Genomic DNA, 20,827 nt, shown 5'->3' with positions numbered 1-20,827 from the left:
CCTCTGACTCTGCAATTTCCTTTTTAGATAACTGATCTAGACTATATTCCAGTAGGCCTGGTACCAACCTTATTGAGATTTACAGGGAACTAATACAACTAAATGTATCTCATCAGGCAGATAATATCCCATGGTTACACTTGTCTTTTCAATAAGATTTTGTCATCCAAACACATCAGCATATTAGCCAATAATATCAGCAGCAAAAAAAAAAGTGGTATCATCCATTAGCACAGGAGTGTAGGAGTGGTAGATCGTACCTGGTGAGGATGAGGCGGTCAAGGTTGATCCTCTGCTGCTTGGCGATCCAGGCAGCACGATACAGCCTCTCAGCTGTCTTCAGCACGTCTCCATTCAGCCGCTGGATCAATTGCTTCTCTGAGGCCACGTACAGCCGCTCCTGCTTTAGGTGGTGGGCCAGAGTGTGGATATCTGGCTTCACCATCTTCACCAGCTCAAGCAAGCAGAGAGGCAAAGGACTGGGACAAAGGTCAGAAAGATAAAGGTCAGTCCCACAAGAACATAAAAAAACATAATGCAAATTGATGTGGACATTAAGTACAAAAAGCCAAATCCTATGGCATTGTTAGGTCAAATGTTCCTCACATTATTTAAGATGGAGGATTACATTTCTGCCACGTCACATGAGCACTAAAATATAATACACAAGTTAGATACACGAGGCCTAAATACATGATAAAAAAATTTCTGCAGTCTATCACAACTAATCCCTGTATTCAGTTATAGCATTACGCTAAGGCATGACAACATACAGAAAGGCAGCACAAAGTTTCAAAATCTTGACCTCTACCAATGAAATAAATTGCTTACTACTAGTAAGCAATTTCTTTTATTTTATTTTACCATGTTTCATTCTGTTCTGTTCTTCTTAAACTATACAGAATGGTCGGTTAAAGCACTTGGAACTTGCTTATGTATGTCTTTATTCACATAAACAGACTGCACTTTACATTCAGCTCTAGCCAGCTTGCTCTTGTAGCGTGTCACACTCAAATTGGTCCCCGGAACAGCAAACTAGGACCAGCAATACTATTGTTACATCTTTTCTTTTTGTTCTCTTCAAGTAAAGTCCCTTACTCTTAACAGTGATCAATATTACCTTTAAACAAAAAAACTTGTATGCTGAACATTATTACGGATATGAATTTCAATGTCACAACAAATAAAATCCTCTTTTCAGAAAAGACATCAAATCCTCTTTTCAGGACTACCATGTCACTTAAGTTAGAAATACCCTAATAGGTAATTGCAGTAAGTCACTACCGTTATCTACTAGGATTTGGCAATATGCCCAAATCTTATCAGCCACTACCACCCCTTCAATGAGCAAATGCCAAAGTACTCAGGGAACAGAAAGACAAGCAGACATTTCAGCACTGATCACAACTTTGGCTGAAAAGTCTGTTTATCTTTGCCTTCAAGAACAAATATCAAAATGCATTTTGGTCCCAACGAACCATGCCATCGTTTGGAGCCTCCAAATGACAAAACAAGTGGGAATAAGAGAGGTAACCTACTAGACTGTCAAACGACTCATGTTATCCTAACAACTTTGTGTTACTGACGGGGGTTAGTGTTGTCTAACATAGGCTACAGCCCCGGCTGTATTTTCTAGTATGACGATTCATGGCACGCTTGATACTTTGAATACTCAAGGACACGGTAATTTAAATGACCAAAATGAAAGACATTGTCAACACGACTGCAGCATTTATTTTCTATTGAGTCTTCGGTGTGTCACACAGTGCCCCGACGGAGAATGATATTATGGATTCAATTAGTTATCAAGTACCGTGAAAACATACTTTTTGTGACTGTCATCTTAAAGTATAAAGTATTCAGTTTTCTCACAAACACTTTACTTTTCGATACTTAAACAATGCTATCTTTGAAAGTAAAAGCATCCACAACAGAGCAGGAAGACCTGAAGACCTTGCTTCCTGCAGGGGTTTGGCAGAATGCTAGCCCGGGCATAATGCTCACATCATACAAAGGAGTATCTGTGTTGGCTGTGCTTCCCATTCTAGCATGTCAACAATAGTAAACCCCTCTCTCGGGCCTTTTCCCGCCACAAGCTATGAATGCTACAATACACATCAGAATATGCAAATCACATTCTCCTTTCTCCAAACCTAGCCACTGGGGATGCACAAGCCAATGCATTCTTAGTATCATTCCCAAGCCCAGATAAATGTGGAGGGTTGTTTTAGGAAGGGCATCTGGCGTAAAACCTTCACCAGATCAAATATTTTCTTCTTCTTCTTTCAGCTTGTTCCCTGTTTCTCAGGGGTTGCCACAGTAGATTTTTCAGTTTCCATCAGTACCCTGTGAGGGCACAGCCCCAATGGTGGCCGTTGTTAACCCAGGCCTCAGCCAATCTTGTATGGAGCCTCGACATATCCAGTACGGTTTTGTCAATCCGCATACTGATTTGGCAACATTTTACATCAGATGCCCTTCCTGATACAACCGCTAACCCTATGGATGAGGGCACAGGTAAAGCACTGGGTGCCATCCCAGTATTCATGAACTTGCACCCATACCTGTCACAATTCGCCAAATCAAATATGCAGATCATAAATTAGATTTCCATATCGGTCGAGTCCTGGGTTACCAACAACCGCCATCAGTACTGTTGGCCAGAAGGGTGCTGGTGGAAACATTGCGACTGTTGGGCGAAGGAGAAGGACAGGGGGAAGGCATGTCCAGAGGCAGCAGGAGAAGAGAAAGGGTAAGAGTGAGGAGGTTAGAGTTGGAACTTTGAATATTGGCTCTATGACTGGTAAAAGGAGAGAGCTGGCTGATATGATGGGGAGAAAGAAGGCAGACATACTGTGTGTGCAAGAGACCAGGTGGAAGGGGAGTAAGGCCAGGAACATCAGAGGTAGGTTCAAACTCCTCTGCCATGGTGTGGATGGGAGGAGAAATGGGGTAGGGGTAATCCTGAAGAAAGAGTATGTCAAGAGTATGTTGGAGGTGAAGAGAGTGTTGGACAGAGTATGAAGCTGGAAATCGAAGGTGTGATGATGAATGTTGTCAGTGCATATGCCTTACAAGTTGGGTGTGAGATGGAAGAGAAAGAAGAATTCTGGAGTGCTTGGATGAAGTGGTGTAGTGTATCCAAAGAGGAGAGAGTGGTGATTGGAGTGGACGTCAATGGGCATGTTGGTGAAGGGAACAGAGGGGATGAGGAGGTGATGGGTAGGTATGGTGTCAAGGAGAGGAATGTGGAAGGACAGATAGTGGTGAATTTTGCGAAAAGGATGGAAATGGCTGTGGTGAATACATATTTTAAGAAGAGGGAAGAACAGGGTGACGTAGCTGCAAGGTGGTGACAGGTGAGAATGTAGCTAGGCAGCATCAGAGGGTAGTCTATAGGATGACTTTGGAGATCAAGAAGATGAGAGTGAAGGCAGAGCCATGGATCAAATGGTGGAAGATGAAGAAGGAAAAGTGTTGTGTGCAGTTCAGGGAGGAGCTAAGACAGGCACTGGGTAGTAGCGAAGAGTTGCTGTATGGCTGGGCAACTACTGCAGAAATAGTGAGGGAGATACTTGGTGTGTCATCTGGACAGAGGAAGGAAGACAAGCAGACTTGGTGATGGAAGAGGAAATACAGAAAAGTACAGAGGAAGAGGTTAGCGAAGAAGTGGGATAGACAGCGATGAAAAGGAAAGGAAAAGGAAAAGTAAGGCATATGACAAGTTGTATGAGAGGTTAGACACTAAGGAGGGAGAAAAGGATTGTAACGATTAGCTACACAGACAGTGAGCTGGGAAGGATGTACAGCAGGTTAGGATGATGAAGGATAAAGATGGAAATGTGCTGACAACTAAAAAGAGTGTGTTGAGAAGGTATAATAAGGGGCTGATGAATGAAGAAAATGAGAAGAAGGTTGATGTGGGGATAGTGAATCAGAAAGTGTGGTGGATTAGCAAGGATGAAGTGCGGCCAGTTATGAAGAGGATGACAAGTGGAAAGGTGGTTGGTCCAGATGACATACCTGTGAAGAAAGATGTTTAGGAGAGATGGCAGTGGAGTTTTTAACTAGATTATTTATGACAATCTTGGAAAGTGAGAGGATTCCTGAGGAGTGGAGAAGAAGTGTACTGGTACCGATTTTCAAGAATAAGGGTGATGTGCAGAGCTGTTGTAACTACAGAGGTATAAAGTTGATCAGCCAGAGCATCAAGTTATGGGAAAGAGTAGTAGAAGCAAGGTTAAGAGAATAGGTGACGCTTAGCGAGCGGCAGTATCATTCATGCCAGGAAAAAGCACTACAGATGTGATGTTTGCTTTGAAAGTGTTGAAGAAGTATAAAGAAGGTCAGAAGGAGTTACTTTGTGGAGAAAGCATATGATAATGTGCTGAGAGAGGAGGTATGGTATTGCATGAGGAAGTCGGGAGTGGCAGAGAAGTATATAAGAGTGGTGCAGGATATGTATGAGGGCAGTGCGACAGTGGTGAGGTGTGCAGTAGGAATAACGGATCGGTTTCAAGGTAGATGTGGGATTACATCGAGAATCGGTTCTGAGCTTTTTCTTGTTTACAATGGTGATAGACAGGTCGATGGACGAGATCTGGCAGGAGTCTCCGCGGACTACGATGTTCGCAGATGATACTGTGATCTGTAGTGAGAGTAGGGAGCAGGCTGAGGAGAGCCTGGAGAGGTGGAAGTATGTACTGTAGAAAAGAGGAATGAAAGTGAGTAGGAGTGAGTGAGTAGGAGTGAGTAGGAAAGGCCATAGAGGAGGTTTATGGATGTAGTGAGGGGGCACATGCAAGTGGTTGGCTTGACAGTGGAAGATGCAGAGGACAGGAAGAGGAAACTGACGATTCACTGCGGCGACTCCTAACAGGAGGAGCCGAAAAAAGAAGATTCTTCCTTCTCCAAACACATACAGCCAGCACACACAAACCAGACTGAATGCAGGAAATCTGAATGATTTCCCACGGAATCCCATGTTCAAGTTGAACTTTGTCATATGTATTTAGAATACAATGAAATTCTTGTGCTCTGGCTCTCTCTGCCCTAACACAAGGAACACAAGGAGAGAGGACACACCATCCCAAAAAAAAATAAATACAAAAACAAAAAAACCCAGAACATGTACAAAATGCTTTGTGAACCACTGCTAACTTGGTAAGTAAGCTAAACTGGGGGTTGAATGAGAAAAGACTTCGGAAAACTTCAAGGTAGTGGTTGTATTCTGCAAGCTAATAGACAAGCATGACAACATGGTTGATATGCCTGACAAATTAAATAGGTTATGCAGATTAAAAAAAATATAATGAAAGGGGCTTGGAATTCACATTCATTGATAAAACGCAAAAAGACAGAATTGAAATGCCTGATCAAACTGATCCTCAATTACCGTTTGAAACTTGTTTTTTTTTTTTCAAACCTTACCAGGCCATGGAAACTCAATATGGATCAGTGCTAGATGGCTAAAATCAGTCACTAGATGGTATTCTAGCACAGCCTTAAACTAATTCCCAAACCCTTACCCACACCAATCCAATGTCTAAACTTAAAGCTTGGGTAAGCAACTTTCTTTCAGTTCTATTTGTGAAAATTTTCACATCGCTCTTTTAAATATATGAGTAATTCAAATAGTCTGAGAGAAAACCAAGCCCCCGTGTTTAACCCTCCATCTGTATTCAGGATCTCAAAATTTCACAGCTTCTGGCAGGCCTCAACCAATCAGGGGAGCTCTCTGCGACGGTGCGGTCCCACTGCCTGTCTTCTGTTCAGGTGCACAGCTTTACTGCCATGCTATCTGTCGGTTTTCTTGTCATCACTAAGGATCTCGAAGAAACTGATAGATGAAATACGTTCATCTTAATAAATACTTCACCTTGAAGTACAAAGGTATTTCACAATATCAATGTTGGGTTAACGATGATTTAGAGATTCACTGAAAAAGAATGTTTTTATTTCCATGCATAGATTAACGACTGCGATACATTTTACTGTCTTTAAAGCATTAATACAGATCTTGGACAGAGGTCATTACACACGGTACCAGGCCCAGCGCTTTGGATATAGGAGGGCTTTTTAAATATTTCACCTATAAATAAAACAGTATTTCACAACAATGTTGGTGTAACCAAGTGACTTGTTACAAGAACAAAACAAAAACGGAAAAAAAAACCAACAATACATTTACATGTATCAACAACAAAAATGTTGCCAGTTTTAAGGCACGCACATATGGTTTGGAGGGAGGGGTTACGGGAAGAAAGGAGAAGGCAGACAATTGGGGGAGTGGATTCCTCTGGGCATGTTCTGTCAAAATTGCTCACTTTTCCAAAGCAGCCTATCCCAGCTTTAACCAGCTCTTGAACTTAAAGGATAATTCTGGTATTTTTAAACCTGGGCCCTATTTTCCCATCATTTGGGGTCTAAATGACTAATAGGGACAACAATTTTTGGAAGTGGTCCAGTATTGAGTGAGAACGCTTCAGCCAGCAGCCATGAAACAGGCCGCAGTGTAATCCTTGGGAGCAACTGCACCCGTCAAAGTCAGTCTCAGCTGACTGCAGGCTACCACCAACCTTGCCTAATGACTCTGCAGTCAGCTGAGACTGACAAAGTCACTTAGATGAGTGACGAAATGTTTCTCTTACTAAACTTCGTGTCCAGATGAACTGATTCAACTTTCCGGGATCACATCCTGATGTGTAATGACGGTGATTGGCTCGATAAGAATATGAAACCTGCATATGCATATGAAACTGGCAAACCACCGATCGCGTATGAAACTGGCAACTGATCGCCGGTTTTGGTCGATGAATACTGCCAGCCAAAGAAGCTTGTTCCTCTGCTTGCTGTCCCTCTCTCTCTCTTCATCCTCTCTTCAATTTCTAGCTCTTCATCCATATACTCTGGCTCAAATACATACAGGCTGCCATCGCATTTAAACGCCTCATCCACATTGTCAAAATCAGCTAAATATTCAGCCATAACTTTGGAAATAAATTATTGCCAGAAGTTCCTCCATGTCTCAGGCTATGCTACCGCAAACAAACAGTCAGCTCTGATAAGATTCGGCGTGACTTTTTCAAACATCCGAAACCATGCCTTGCGCGCAAATAGTAGCTGCAGTAAAAGGGATGGCACAACGAGATTGGAAGAAGCGATACGTAAAGAAAAACGTCTCTCTGTAGTGAGCCTTTCCATAATGTTGTCAGACACATAACAATCTGAGCCTGTCAACGGCAAAAACAAGCACTTGTAGTGGACACACTTTGACAGGCGCAATTGCCCCCAAGGATTACATTGCAGCCCGTTTCGCGGCTGCCAGCTTAAGCGTTCGTGCAATACTGGGCCAATTCCAAAAATATTTGTCTCATAGACAGGATAGGTATGGCCAGTGCAGTCATACACTTAGTTAACTTAGTCATTTAGACCCCAAATGATGGTAAAATAGGGCCCAGGTTTAAAAATACTGGAATTACCCTTTCATAGTTAGTGGGTGGGAATTCTGTCCATTCTGGCTTGGCCATCTAGAAAACCCCTTTTAAGGATGCAATCAACCAGCACAATTTTAGATTTTTACTTCAATTTATTATCTTTTTTTTAAGTAAAGAAAAAAATAAATTTATAAAGAGGGCGGACAGACACGTCTCACAGATATACAACCAGTGCACTTGCACGCATGTAATGGAAGTGACCCAGTTAAGCCCGCATAAAATCGAAGTCTCTAATGTTTTCTTGTTGCCATTTGAATTCTTTCCTAATAAATTGGGTTGCAAATACAAGCTTAATCTTTCACCCAAACACTCAAGGACGATTTTCTTGTGAAATCAGAAATTAAATTACTTTAATTTAACTGCAAATGTTAAAAGCCTGGATTGTGCTTGTAAGACACCTGCGAGAGTAGGGTGCAGGTTGAAGAGAGCCTGGAGAGGTGGAGAGAAGAGGAATGAAAGTCAGTAGCAGCAAGACGGAATACATATGAGAGGGAGGGTAGTGGAATGGTGAAGATGCAAGGAGTAGAGGTGACGAAGGCATAGGAGTTTAAATACTTGGGGTCAACTATCCAAAGTAACGGGGAGTGAAGAAGAGAGTGCAGGCAGGGTGGAGTGTCAGGAGTGATTTGCGACAGAACGGTACCAGCAAGAGTTAAAGGGAAGGTTTACAAGATGGTTGTGAGACCAGCTATATTATGTGGTTTTGAGACAGTGACGAAAAGACAGGAGGCGGGGCTGGAGGTGGCAGAGTTGAAGACACTAAGATTTTCATTGGGAGTGACAAAGAAGGGCAGGATTAGGACTGATTATATTAGAGGGACAGCTCAGGTTGGACGGTTTGGAGACAAAGCAAGAGAGGCAAGAAGATTGAGATGGCTTGGACATGTGTGGAGGAGAGATGCTGAGTATATTAGAAGGATGCGGAACATGGAGCTGTCAGGGAAGAGGAAAAGAGGAAGGCCAAAGAGGAGGTGTATGGAAGTGGTGAAAGAGGACACGCAGGTGGCTTGTGTGACAGAGGAAGCTGTAGAGGACAGGAAGACATGGAAAAGGATCCACTGTGGCGAACCCTAACAGGAGCAGCCGAAAGTAGTAGTAACAGTAGTAGATTCACAGAATGCAATCTCCCTCTCTTTATGCGTGTAGCGAGGCCAATGGCCGCAGAGAAACAAGTGAAACCCAACACAATGTAAACCTGGAGTCTGTTAAATGCCATAGTAATTTAGAGAAAGATTAAATGGCTGTAGATGACATAGCAGCTGTATCAGAGAGACCCAGTGTGCGTGGAGTTAGTGGTGCTGCTGTGAGCATAACCTCCCCGGCAGCTGCTGCAGCCGAGCCCGGGCAAGAGGTGCTGAGTGACAGAAAGGTGGCGGCGGCAGACCTGCCTGTCACAGAGAGCCAGGAGAAGGAGAATGACGATGTTATCATCCTCCTCCTCCTGGCTCTCGGTGACAACAATTGACAGGACTGGACAAGTAAAGACACACATTTACAATCTTCCATCACTTTACCCAGGTTATTGTCACAACTTGATTTAATTGATGCCTGGAGAACAAACAAGTCAAACTCAGACAGTACACATGGGTAAAGGCTTCAGGGAACAGGGTCAGTGCTGTCAGTCTAGACAGGGTGTACATCACCAGACACCTTAACACCAGGTTAGTCAGGAGCAACATATTTCCAGTTGGTTTTACAGGTCACCACTTAGTCAATGTTCTTTTATGTCTTTCACCAGCTTCTTCTTCTTTTGGCTTGTTCCCTGCTTCCCAGGGGTCACCACAGCAGATCTGATAGTTTCCATTGGTACCCTGTGAGGGCACAGCACCGATGGCGGTCTTGTAAATCGCATAATGATTTGACAAAATTTCTTTCACCAACTAAAAAATATAAAACTTTCCAGCATTTTAAATGTGAAATGACCACAGGACAGGTCTTTTTGTAAAAAAAAAAAAATTGAATTATTTTGGGTAATTTGGAGAGGGGGGGAAAAAAAGCACAGTTTGACTAAGTCAATTTGCCAAGTTTGGTCTGGAAAAAAAAAGGCTTATTTTAGGGGCTCCAGCTAGTGGGATGCTTTGGGAGAAATTTCCAACATAGCTGCAGTGCAGTGGTTGAACATTATCCTATCTAGATCATGAATGAGACATTTGATTGGATCTAAATATAGATGACAATTATAAACTATTTGTGCTGTTGTGCGAAGAAAAATCTTCTGTAACACATTTGTAACTTTCTATTAGAAATTAGCAAGTGAGTTTATGTACCTGGGCTTATTTGTATTACTTCCCCTATGAGCCTGTTGGCTCCTTGAACCAGCACATTCCTCACCGCCGCTAAAGGAAGTGAAAACAGTGGCACGAAAACAGCTCAAACCCAATAGTCGATGCTTTTCTGTGCATCCTCGCTTAAAAATAGATCAATCAGCGGCCCAGAGCTACCTGGTGAGTCAGTCATGTAGAGCACTGGGGAACTCTAAAGCAGAAGAGAAACCAAACAACACAAGGTGGGAGGGAAGGCATAGCCGTCAGTCTTCCGGCCAGTGTCAGGTAGGAGAGCCAGTGGATGAGAAGCCCCGTGAACTAAGTTTTAATTCTCCATAAGCTGCATGAAAATTACAGCAATGAGCAGATGTACAAAACAAAGTCTACAAGGAGGCGAAGCCACAGATTAAAATATTCCTTACAGGGTCATGACTAATCACAAGCTTTAATTGAGCCCTTTATGGTCCAACACTGATCAGTATATTCGATTATGCCAGGGCTAGGTATTTTTCAGTGCAGAGGAGAAAAAGGACACGATTCTACAATAAAGAAATGCAGCTTAACACCACAAAGCACTGCTGAAAGTACCTGGAACACAGCCCAATCATCCCACTAGATGGGCACACACAAACTATCTGAATAAAGTGCTTTTTATAGGCCTTCAAAAAGGTTTCACTTTCTGAAAAAGCACTAGTGGTTCAAAGACAATGTCCCTTTCTCACTTCTCCTTCCCATTCTATCTTTGGCTACTTATCACAAAAACAACACAAGACAAATGCACAGCATAATCACTGTGCTATTTTACTATTCCCGCAGTGGGTCCTTGTCTTAAGTGAAATCATACACTAGTAGCATTGCATCAAAAAGCTCCAACACTTTTATGGTCCAATCAGTCCAATTTAGCTGTGTGCAGAATTTACAGAAAAACGTTTTAGTCAAGTGGATAAAGAACACCTAAATAATGTGAACACAAAACCAAGTCTCAAAAAAACATTTATCAACTTGGTCACAATCCCGCACCTTCCTGTACAATGTTTCTGGTACCTCGCTAATAAAATATAAATACAGAGCAAAAAAAAATAAAAATTAACAAAGGACCTTTGCTAATACACAATGCTGTACAGTCAAAAGCACTGCTATACAAATTGAGCTTTTTTTTTCGAATTTTGTAAAAATGCCAACATATCCTAACATGTTTTTTTGATCCTCCTTTCTATCTCCACCAAACTTGTACCTCTCCATGCTCAGGTTGTCATCCACTAACTTATCACTGTTGTCCTAGCTAGTTGTTTTCAACATGCAATTAGCCAATGCTAACAAGTTTGTTAAAAGTGCAGCTAATCTGCCTCAAAACAGTTTATATATAATTAAACAAAGGGAAAATTTTACAATTAGTTTGGGTATCTCACTGGAAAACATCAGGAATCTCCGTTTGAGCCAGATGCTGCATCCCAATGAAGGATGGGTACTGAGTGAGTACCGATGCTAAGGAAACAGTACAAAAGTGGGAGGCACCAACCGGACAGATAAAGTCTTTACTAATCATGCTTTCTTATTGGTGCCATAGGTCGCATAAACATAAATAAGTAATTTTCCATACAATCAGCCAAGAGGTCACACGTTTTACCAGAAAGGGCTGATATATTGACTTTTTCTAATTAAAAAAATGTTAAAAGTCTGTGCCAACCAATAATTGCAATGCTTCAAAGCTGTTAGTTACTGAACATGCTCCAATGTATTATTAAGTATGCTGCTGTTATGGGCATTATGTTGATGTTGCATTGTTACCAACAAAAGTTTAAAAAATTTATTTATCAAATATGATGGCGTTGTTGATTTCTAGCAATTACCAGCAATCGAAAAAAAAACAAATTTTATTTTACACCATGACAAAAAAAAAAGAAGGTACCATTAAGTATTATTTTCTCCGCCAGGTGGTAGCTTGGAGGTGCACACGTCTGTCCGCAGCTAATCTCACATACTACTGGGCCTGTCAGCCTAATAATTTTTGTTCACAGTTATGACTGTATGATCAAGGACTTCTCGTGGTTGTGGTGATTCAAAACCTTTGAAAAACCTGTTTTATACTGCAATTGAGTGCTAACTCCTCAGTTGGTTTTTCGCCTAATTCCGAACACCAGAGAAGGGGAGATACGCAGGCAGTGCCTCCGTATTTTGCCTTCTCCTGGTAGGCGAAAACAGGGGTGGTTTGTCACCAAGTCCAAGCACTGGCGAAGGGAAGACATGCCTGGCGGAGATCTGCACTTTACTGAGTGCACTCTTCTAGGTAAGCACTGGTATTGATAAGAGGCACCAGTATTAGTACCAGTATCAATTAGTGCTGAAAAGATTAGTAGATAATTGATTTGACAAAAAAATTAAAATTGATTACAGTTTTGGTAGTCAATCTTCCGAGTCATTCATCAACTCAAAATACCAAATATTTGTTGGTTACAGTCTCATAAATGCTAAGATGTGCTTGCCTTCCTCCGATTCATATCATTATGAAATGAATACTTGAGGTTTTTTTCACTGTTGGTCAGACAAAGTAAACAGTTTTAAGACATCACTTGGGACTCTGGAAACTTGAGATGGGCATTCATCATTATCTTTTACTTTAAGACTAAATTATTGATCAATTAACCGAAAAATAATCAATAGATTAATCGCTTCTGAAAATAATTGTTAGTTGCAGAACACCTCACGACACCCAACCATATGCATCACCTGTTAATACAGGGATTGCATTGTGAATCTCTCAACATTGCTCAGTATTTTTCGAGTATATGAAGTTGACATACAATGCCATCCATACCTTCAATCAATTCTAACTACAAACAGAGCTGCAAGCAGCAATTAAGGGGGCCAAGCACAAATGTAGAAATTGAGATATATGCAGTGGAGTCAGTTTAAGGCAATAAACTGCATTAGCTGGCGAAAGCGTGTGAAAATAGGTCTTACCACAACCACTTGTCCTCAACATTTCATAACAAATTTAAGCATGAACCCATGGTGACAGTCTGTTGACAACGACAGCGTAGAGAGACAACAACCGCTGTGTTGAAATGTGACAGCAATTTGTCAAAGCGTCTTGTCCAATTGCGGCGATGAGCTCAAAAGCAAACATATTTATTTGTACTAATAGAGCAAAAGTGCCCTCAGCAGTGGTCACCAAAAATCATCCCATCATGAGCAGAAAACTAGATTTGTGAATCGTATGAGTTCAATGGCCTGGCTCAACGTGCTACTTTATGACCTAGAAACAATGTGGCATGGTAGCTAAAAGGTAACATTTTTGGGTAAGTACAATCATTCAAATTTGTGGTTGTCCATGTGAGAAAAAAAAATCTTAACTGTAAAAAGGCAAAGAAAAAACGGAGACAATTACTAAAGCTGAAAACAGTTAACATTTGAGGGGGGGTTGTGTGTGTGATCTATTTATGTTTAGACATTATTCCGTTTACTGATTGTTGATGGCCTGAACTACAAGCATTGTCTGGGGGGCGGGGGGGAGCTGAATAACTCCCATAACAATCTCTGCCCTACCTAATGGGCGCGAGGCAAATTTGGCGAGAAAAGCCGTGAACCTCTGACTCAAAAACACAATTTCAGTTCGCGATCAACGTTAATTTCCTAATAACGTCGGATTCCGCATATTCAGATGCGTTGGTCCACTTAGCCACCCGAGCTTGACAACACCTAACGCTAGCTGGCTAGCTAGCCAGCCAGCCAGCCGGGAAAACCGGGGGAGTTAACTCAACGTCAGCTAGCCAGGGCAGCGAGAAGAGCTGAAAACACGTCTATTTAAACATCCGGATCACTAAAAACCCTAAAAGGAAACATTCGACGTATGGCAAATCCGCAATATTTGCCAAGAGGTAACCGTCCCGTTGTAGAGAAGCGCGCAACAACAACAACAAAAAAACACACAAATTGGCGAACTGGCTAACTCAACAGTAGCCTCGCTAACGTGAGGCAACTTAGATTCGGCTAACGTTAACTAGCCGAAACAGGGTAAGCTATTTAGTTGCGCTAGCTTAGCTAGTGTGCGTTAGCTTTCAAGTGACCAACCGTGATGGGGGGGGTGGGGGCGAAAAAAAATGTTAAAATAAATTAATTAACTTACCAAGCGATAGCTCAAACGCTCCGGCTGATTGCGGTTTCGCCAAAAAAAAACCGCTGACCATAAGATACAGCTAACAACAGTTAACTGTGCTAGCTAACGACCGTTTCCCACTCACCGGGGTCTGCAGTGTCGAACGGCGCTGGCTGTCATTCGCTGTCATCACGAGGAGACATGCGCAAAAGCGAGGCGCTTACGTCATTGTTTCTCGACCGGCGGGTAGTGGGGGGGGGGCGATTCTGAGCCGTGAGGCATTTTAGACGCGGTCGCGTCCGATCTCCAAGCCGCGGGGATGGTGTCCGGCGTGATCTCTATCGCACACCGCAGCAATGGCCGGCCGGTTGTAAATCAGTTGAGAGTTTGACGCGCGCGCTTTCCACGAGACGTTCTGTGTGAGGGCTGGCGGGTGCGCAGCCACGCTTGTTGTTAAAACAAGCCATCGGAGAGACAAAGAATGAGCCTATCAAATGTGAAACAACGTGCAATAAATCAGCCATTACTCCCAATCCACGCGGAGGTATTGGCATTCTCGTAGAACAGAGTAAAGCGGAATGCGGGTACACAGAGCGTAAGGAAACTTCACGAGACACTAGTTTAGATTAGTGGATAAGTTGATCAATTAATCGATACAGTGGTCTGCAAGCTATACTATGTATGTCATATCCATTCCTGATAGAGAAGATTATGGTCTGCATAGCCAATGCCAGGAAATGAACAGCACAAGATACACGTGTTCTCGACACCGGACCCAGACAGCAGACACAGTTTGGGCCTAATCTGGGGCACTTTGGCACTTGCGGCTCGGTTACGGCACTTGCAACTGTTGCGTAGGCCAAACTTGGCCCAAATGCCATAAGCCGGGCCTGACTTGGGTTACAGCAGGTGTTGTGTCTGGCCCATATGTAATGAACCGGGCTTGACTTGGGTTACAGCGCATACTATGTGGGCCACATAAGGTGGACCTGTGGCTGAGTTGAGGCAGCCACACTCGCCCTGAGTCAACGCCGCCGTTCCAGGCCGAACGTGGGCCGTAAGATAACTGCAGACGTGGGCCATATTTGGGCCAAAGATTCTCCGCTATCCGGGGAGGGTTCAGGATGTGTGTTTCAATAGGTGAACAGCCAAGATCATTTTGGATTGATAAAGCACTATTTTGTATTCTGTCTAGGCAGGGGCAAAGTCTATGTAATTTATTACAGCTCTACAAAAGACCCTTGATGATTTGTGACAGCTACGTAATTATAGGGGGAATTTACATAAATTTCAAGGTTTCATAAAAAAAAAAGTCGAAAATGTTGACCAAGTGGTCTCATTATACCTGTTGCAAAGGGTATCGCACCAACGGAAGTGTATTATTTGGGACATCCATTTGGGATCAAAGTGGCTATGGGTAAAATAGAAGAATGTGGGAGGAAACAGGCAAAGGAACCAGTTGGGGACTCATCCAACAGCTCCAGACATCATTATTTATTCCAGATACTTGCGTGTATTGGTCTTAATCATCCTTAAGAGATTAGATTGAAAATGTTCCAGCTGCTCGCCTCGCGGTTGTGATGGCACGTGACGGACGGAGTTCGGTAGACCCAGCAGTTTCCATCACCACACCTGTAATACCAGACATGACCACAAGGTGACAGAAAGGCCTCAGTGAAACAATTAGAAATAAGGTCAATTTCGGTTTTTCTATTCGTCCATTTCAGTTTATGTACACGGAATTTGCCAAAAATCATAAACAAGTGGATTAAAAAGCGGATATTTTTGTCCACTGAGTTATTTTCGAAATAAATTAAAACATCACCACCATAAAACCACCTACATCAGCGAGGACCTTTCGTGGACATTAAAACACCTAGGCCCTTGTGAAAAAGGCCCAGCAACACCTGCATTTCCTGAGGAGGCTGAGGAGCGCCCGTCTACCCCCCAAAATTCTCCCCAACTTCTACCACTGCACCATAGAGAGCATCCGGACTGTCTGCATCTCAGTGTGATACGGCAACTGCACCTCAGTAGACCAGAAAGCTCTGCAGCGGCTCGTCGAGGCGGCCCAGCATATCACCGGTACCCAGCTCCCAGCCAGAAAAGACATTTATCACAAACGCTGCCTTCCAAGGGGTCTGAGCATCAGCAGAGAGCCCACCCACCGTGACCACCGACTGTTCTCCCCCCTGCGCTCTGGGAGGCGCTACAGGAGCCTCAGAGCCCACACTACCAGGCTCAAAAACAGCTTCTTTCCACAAGCTGTTGCCCACCTGAACCTGGCCACCCACTGAATGGCTGTAGATATTTTTAAATATTTTGCACTCCGGCTCTCCTTTAACTTATTTTTAGCCTTTTTGGTCTTCATGTGTGTATATCTCGTACTGTGTTTGCTGTGTTTGTCTGTGTCCGTCTTGCACTGTTTGGTGAAGCCACAGCACCTCGTTTCATTTTTAACATGTGCCTGCGCATTGTTTCGAATGACAATACATCCAATTGAATTGAATTGAAACGTGACCGTTTGACTCGTTTTCCTAGACAGAAAGTTTCGCATAGCAATCCAAAATATTTTTGAATGCATACGATGGCAAAGTGAACGAGAAGCTGTTTCTTTGTTCAAACCACAGAAGTCACTAGAATAATTGATATTCAGTTTCCACCTTCCCAGAACGTGCTTTACAGGATGTGTTCAATGAAAAATTTTTAATGACACCTCTTTCATTTTATTGTAAATACAATATCTGTCTGACATTCTCCATATTAACCTCTATAGCAATTCTCTAGTCAAGCTGAAAAGCAACAAAGACCCAATCAATATTTGAGACATTTAGAATTATTGATTAGTGCTACTGAAGTATTAATCTGTGCACCTTAATTTATTTGTTTTCCCCCCTCCTACATAGTATTAGTTCGCTTCTATTGGTTGCAAAAAGCTTCTTGCATAACCCCTTTTTTATTTTTCTATAACTGATTTCCCTGGCCATCTGTTTCCTTTTTTATTCCTTTACTGAATCTTTAGGGCGGGCATGACTCAGGAGGTGGAGCGGGTCGTCTAGTAATTGGAAGGTCGCCGGTTTGACCCCCGGCTCCTGCGGAGAGCATATCGATGTATCCTTGACCAAGACACTGAACCCTTAACTGCTCCTGATGAGCCGGCTCGGGCTGGCACCTTGCATGGCAGCCGCCGCCATCAGTGTGTGTGTGTGTGTGTGTGTGTGTGTGTGTGTGTGTGTGTGTGTGTGTGTGTGTGTGAGTGTGTGTCTGAGTGTGAGGCATACACTGTATAGCGTTTTGAGTGGTCGGTAGACCAGAAAAGCGCTGTATAAATGCGGTCCATTTACCATTTAGCTGGCTGGGAGTTGCAGTTTGACCAATTTCCCCCATGCAATTTGATCCAGCACATATTGAATTTTTATTTTTATCTTATCACGTTTCTCTCTTTTAATTTTTTTTTATTCATTTTTATTTTAGCCTGTATTTCTTAGTTAATGTCATTTTACAGCTTGATGTAAAGCACTTTGCATGGACTGTCAGCTGGCGGTAGGAGTTTTTTTTCCCCCTCTCAAAACTTTGTTGATAACATTCAGACAAACAACAGCAACATATACGCAAGTTTAAAGGCGATGGCAAATTAAAAAAATTTTCTAACCTAGTTTTAAATGTGGTCAGTGTTGAGGCAAGTCTTGTAATATTTTCTAGGAGTTTGTTCCGGCGATGTGTAGCCCCACGGCTAAATACTGCTTCGCCATGTTTACTTTTAACTCTGGGAAGAGTTAGCAGCCCATTCCCAGATAACCGTATGGGTGCAGAAGGCTCATATAGTAGTAAAAACAAGTCTGAGATGTATGTTGGTCCTAAATCACTGAGAGATTTGTAGACATGCAGCAGTATGTTAAAGTCTATTCTATGACCAACCAGAAGCCAGTGTGGAGGCCTGAGAATGGGTCGGACTGAGAACTCCAATTTCCAAGTGGCCAGACAGGCCAAGATGTCCGGACACAGTGGTGTCCTTGCAGACCCTAGCCATTGAAACCTCAGGTAGATGTAAAGATACCCAAGGGATAGAAGCGTATTTTTAGTGTCTCAAATCATGAAGAAGGAGAGTAATGAAGAGAAGTTGCTTCATACGTCAATGACTCATTTGTTACAACGACACGTTTGTCGTTGCCCGATGTCGCCCATGCAGGGAGCAGCACCGGATCAGCCGCTGGGCAGCACCATCTGATCATTCACTCACCATTCAGAACATTTTGATTCTCCTATTCGGCTAACGCACAGCTCTTCGGACCGTGGGAGGAAACCAGGGTACCCGAATGTGTTCTGTAAGCCTACGTAGCACTGGGAGAACATGCGAACCGGATCCGACCGAGGCTGTGAGGCAGTGGTTGGTGACCAATAAGCCACCACCCTACCAGTGAGATTACGCTATCACACAACGCATCTAAGTATTGTTCTAAGTATTGGCATTGGTTAACTATGTCAGCCATGACACATATTACCCATTAATGTTTCACAGGCCAGGGCTCCCAAACCTTTCCATACCCTGACTCACCTGTGGGGATACTTTTTGGCTTAGGATCCAACAAATGTTTTGTGCTGCAAAACAAGCAATCGATTCTCGCCACCTGTCAAAAAGCGTGATTTTGATTTGTCATGTACTTTATTAATCCCGGTGGGGAAATTCGTGCTCTGCATTCAACCCATCCTCGCTGTGTGGCTAGGAGCAGTGGGTAGGTGCCATGCAGCGCCCGGGGACCAACTCCAGTTTGTCTTGCCCTGCCTCGGGTCAGGGGTATTAACCCTACCTAACAAACTCACCGCAGACACGGGGAGAACACGCAAACTCCACACAGAGGACGACCTGGGATGACCCCCAAGGTTGGACAACCCCGGGGTTCGAACCCAGCACCTTCATGCTGTGAGGCGACAACGCTAGCCACCGTGCCGCCCCATATGATACGATCGTTGACGAGCCTCTCTTATTGTTCATCAATGCAGTACCCCCCCCCTTTTCACTTTTCCATCACGGCTTGCTAACGATCAAATAAAACAGAGAAGGTACATCGCCATTAAGCATCATGTTCATGGTGGAGACCAGGTCCTCTGCTGCAACCCACCTGTGGGTCTTGAGCCGTAAATTTGAAAAACACCACTATAGAGCATACTATTATATATTTTTTTTAGCATTTTTAACCCTATTTGTATTCGTTTTCTTAGTGTCCGCTAATATTTTTTACGTTTATTTTTGTTCCTAATGACAGCTGTCCATAAAGCGTTTGTCTATGAAGAGACTTAAAATTATCTAATGAGAGTCTGTATCTGGTGTGGCCGCCATCTGCCTCGTACAGCACAGAACATCTCCTTTGCATAGAGCTGATCAGGTTGCTTATTGCGTCTTGTAGGATGTTGTCCCGCTCCTCTTCGACGGCTCTGCCAAGTTGTGTGACGCTGTTTGATATTGGTGGGAACTGGTGCATGCTGTCGTATGTGCCAGATATTCAGTACAGAGCCCTGCAATCTGTGGCTGTTCATTACCATGCCGCAGCATGACTTGCTAGTGGCAGGTGAATGGCACAACAATTGGGCTTCAGGATCTCATCCCGGTAACTCCGTGCATTCAAATCGTCGTTGACAGATTGCATCCGCGTCCTTTGTCCCTACGCTACGCCTGCCCGTATCGAAAGCCCACCACCTCCGTGGGCCACTCTTTCAACGACACTGGCATGAGCAAACCGCTCACCCTCATGGCGCCATACTCGCCGCCTTCCGGCTGAAACCGGCATTCATCCATGGAGGGGGCCCTTTTCCAGCATGCCAGGGGCCATCACTGGTGAACGTTTGCCCACTTGGGGTGGTTAAGGTGCCATACAGTATTTTGGGGAAGACCCCGGTAAGGACATTGAGCACACAGAGGATCTATCTCCCCCTGACAGTTTGACAGTTTGAACAGAAATTCTTCAGTTGTGCAGACCAACTCTTTCATCGGCCGTCTGTGTGGCTGGTCTCAGATGATCCCACAGGTGCAGAGGCCGGACGCAGCGGTCCCGGGCTGGTGTGGTCACATGTGGCCTACAGTTGTGAGGCTGGTTGGCCGTGCTGTCAAAACCTTTGAAATGACCCTGGGAGCGGCTTATAGTTGAGAATGGACATTCAGTATTCTGGCAACAGCTCTGGTGGACATTGCTGCAATCAGCATGCCCGTTGCGCGACCTCTCAACATTTGTGGCATCTCGGGCTTGATGTTGTGCAGCAAAAGCTGCATATTTTAGAGTGCCCCTTTATTTTTTTCCCCCATAACAAACACCTGTGTGATGCTCATGCTGTTTAATCATGTTGCTGTCACGCCTGTCAGATAGGTGGATATGTTGGCAGCCGATGAAATACTCATCAGCAGCCGTGTATGCAAAGTTTGTGTGCAAAATCTGTTGGAAAGAGCACGTCTGGGATCGTTTACTTCAACTCGTGAAAATGGGAGCAAAAACTGTTGTGTTTACATTTTTGCTCGGTGTATTTTCATATATCAACAATTCAGCACGGCCATATCAGGTTCTAAAATGAAAAAACCAACTGATGAGTGAAGCTTCAGTACAAATAATCGAAGAAAAAATACATTTTACACGTGCTAAAAACTGTGTTGTACCCGTGCAGCCGTACATGAATATTACACATGAGCAACATTCATGGATATAAACTTCCATACAAACCTCCCCCAGCTTTTAGTAGGTCTTCTTGCAGAGTCCATTGTTTATCAGAATTAGAATCGGTATACTTTATTCACGCCTGAGGGGACATTGGGTCCTATTACAGACACACTCACGCTCTAGTAAAGAAAAAGGAGGGGAAAACAAAAGCTCATTTATATAGCTCACATTATGGTTATGGCATTACCAAAGCCCTTCGGCGCTATCAAAATGTCAGAAAACACAGCACTCGTTGCACTGATAGCCAATATCCACGTCATTAAGAAA

The 20,827-nt window shown here is 43.4% G+C and overlaps 1 protein-coding gene across 2 annotated transcripts in view; it reads right to left on the bottom strand.

Moving 5' to 3' along the window:
* gapvd1 (GTPase activating protein and VPS9 domains 1) overlaps positions 1 to 14,033 on the bottom strand; it is a 48,478-nt gene extending 34,445 nt beyond the window's left edge. The window contains exons 1-2 of one of the 2 annotated variants that reach the window (XM_056288453.1): positions 14,002 to 14,033; positions 261 to 479 (exon numbers count right to left, since the gene is read on the bottom strand). In XM_056288453.1, coding sequence (XP_056144428.1) covers positions 261 to 445 — 185 coding nt within the window. In that variant the 5' untranslated portion in view covers positions 446 to 479; positions 14,002 to 14,033. Of the gene's footprint in view, positions 1 to 260; positions 480 to 13,886 lie in introns of both variants that reach the window. The other variant, XM_056288408.1, reaches the window with a different exon arrangement.
* Positions 14,034 to 20,827: the final 6,794 nt, after the last annotated feature.

Source organism: Lampris incognitus, chromosome 1 (assembly GCF_029633865.1).
Source record: "Lampris incognitus isolate fLamInc1 chromosome 1, fLamInc1.hap2, whole genome shotgun sequence".
NCBI lineage: Eukaryota > Metazoa > Chordata > Actinopteri > Lampriformes > Lampridae > Lampris > Lampris incognitus.
The sequence above is the reverse complement of the archived record's forward strand: the minus strand, read 5'-3'. Positions and strand labels throughout refer to the sequence as shown.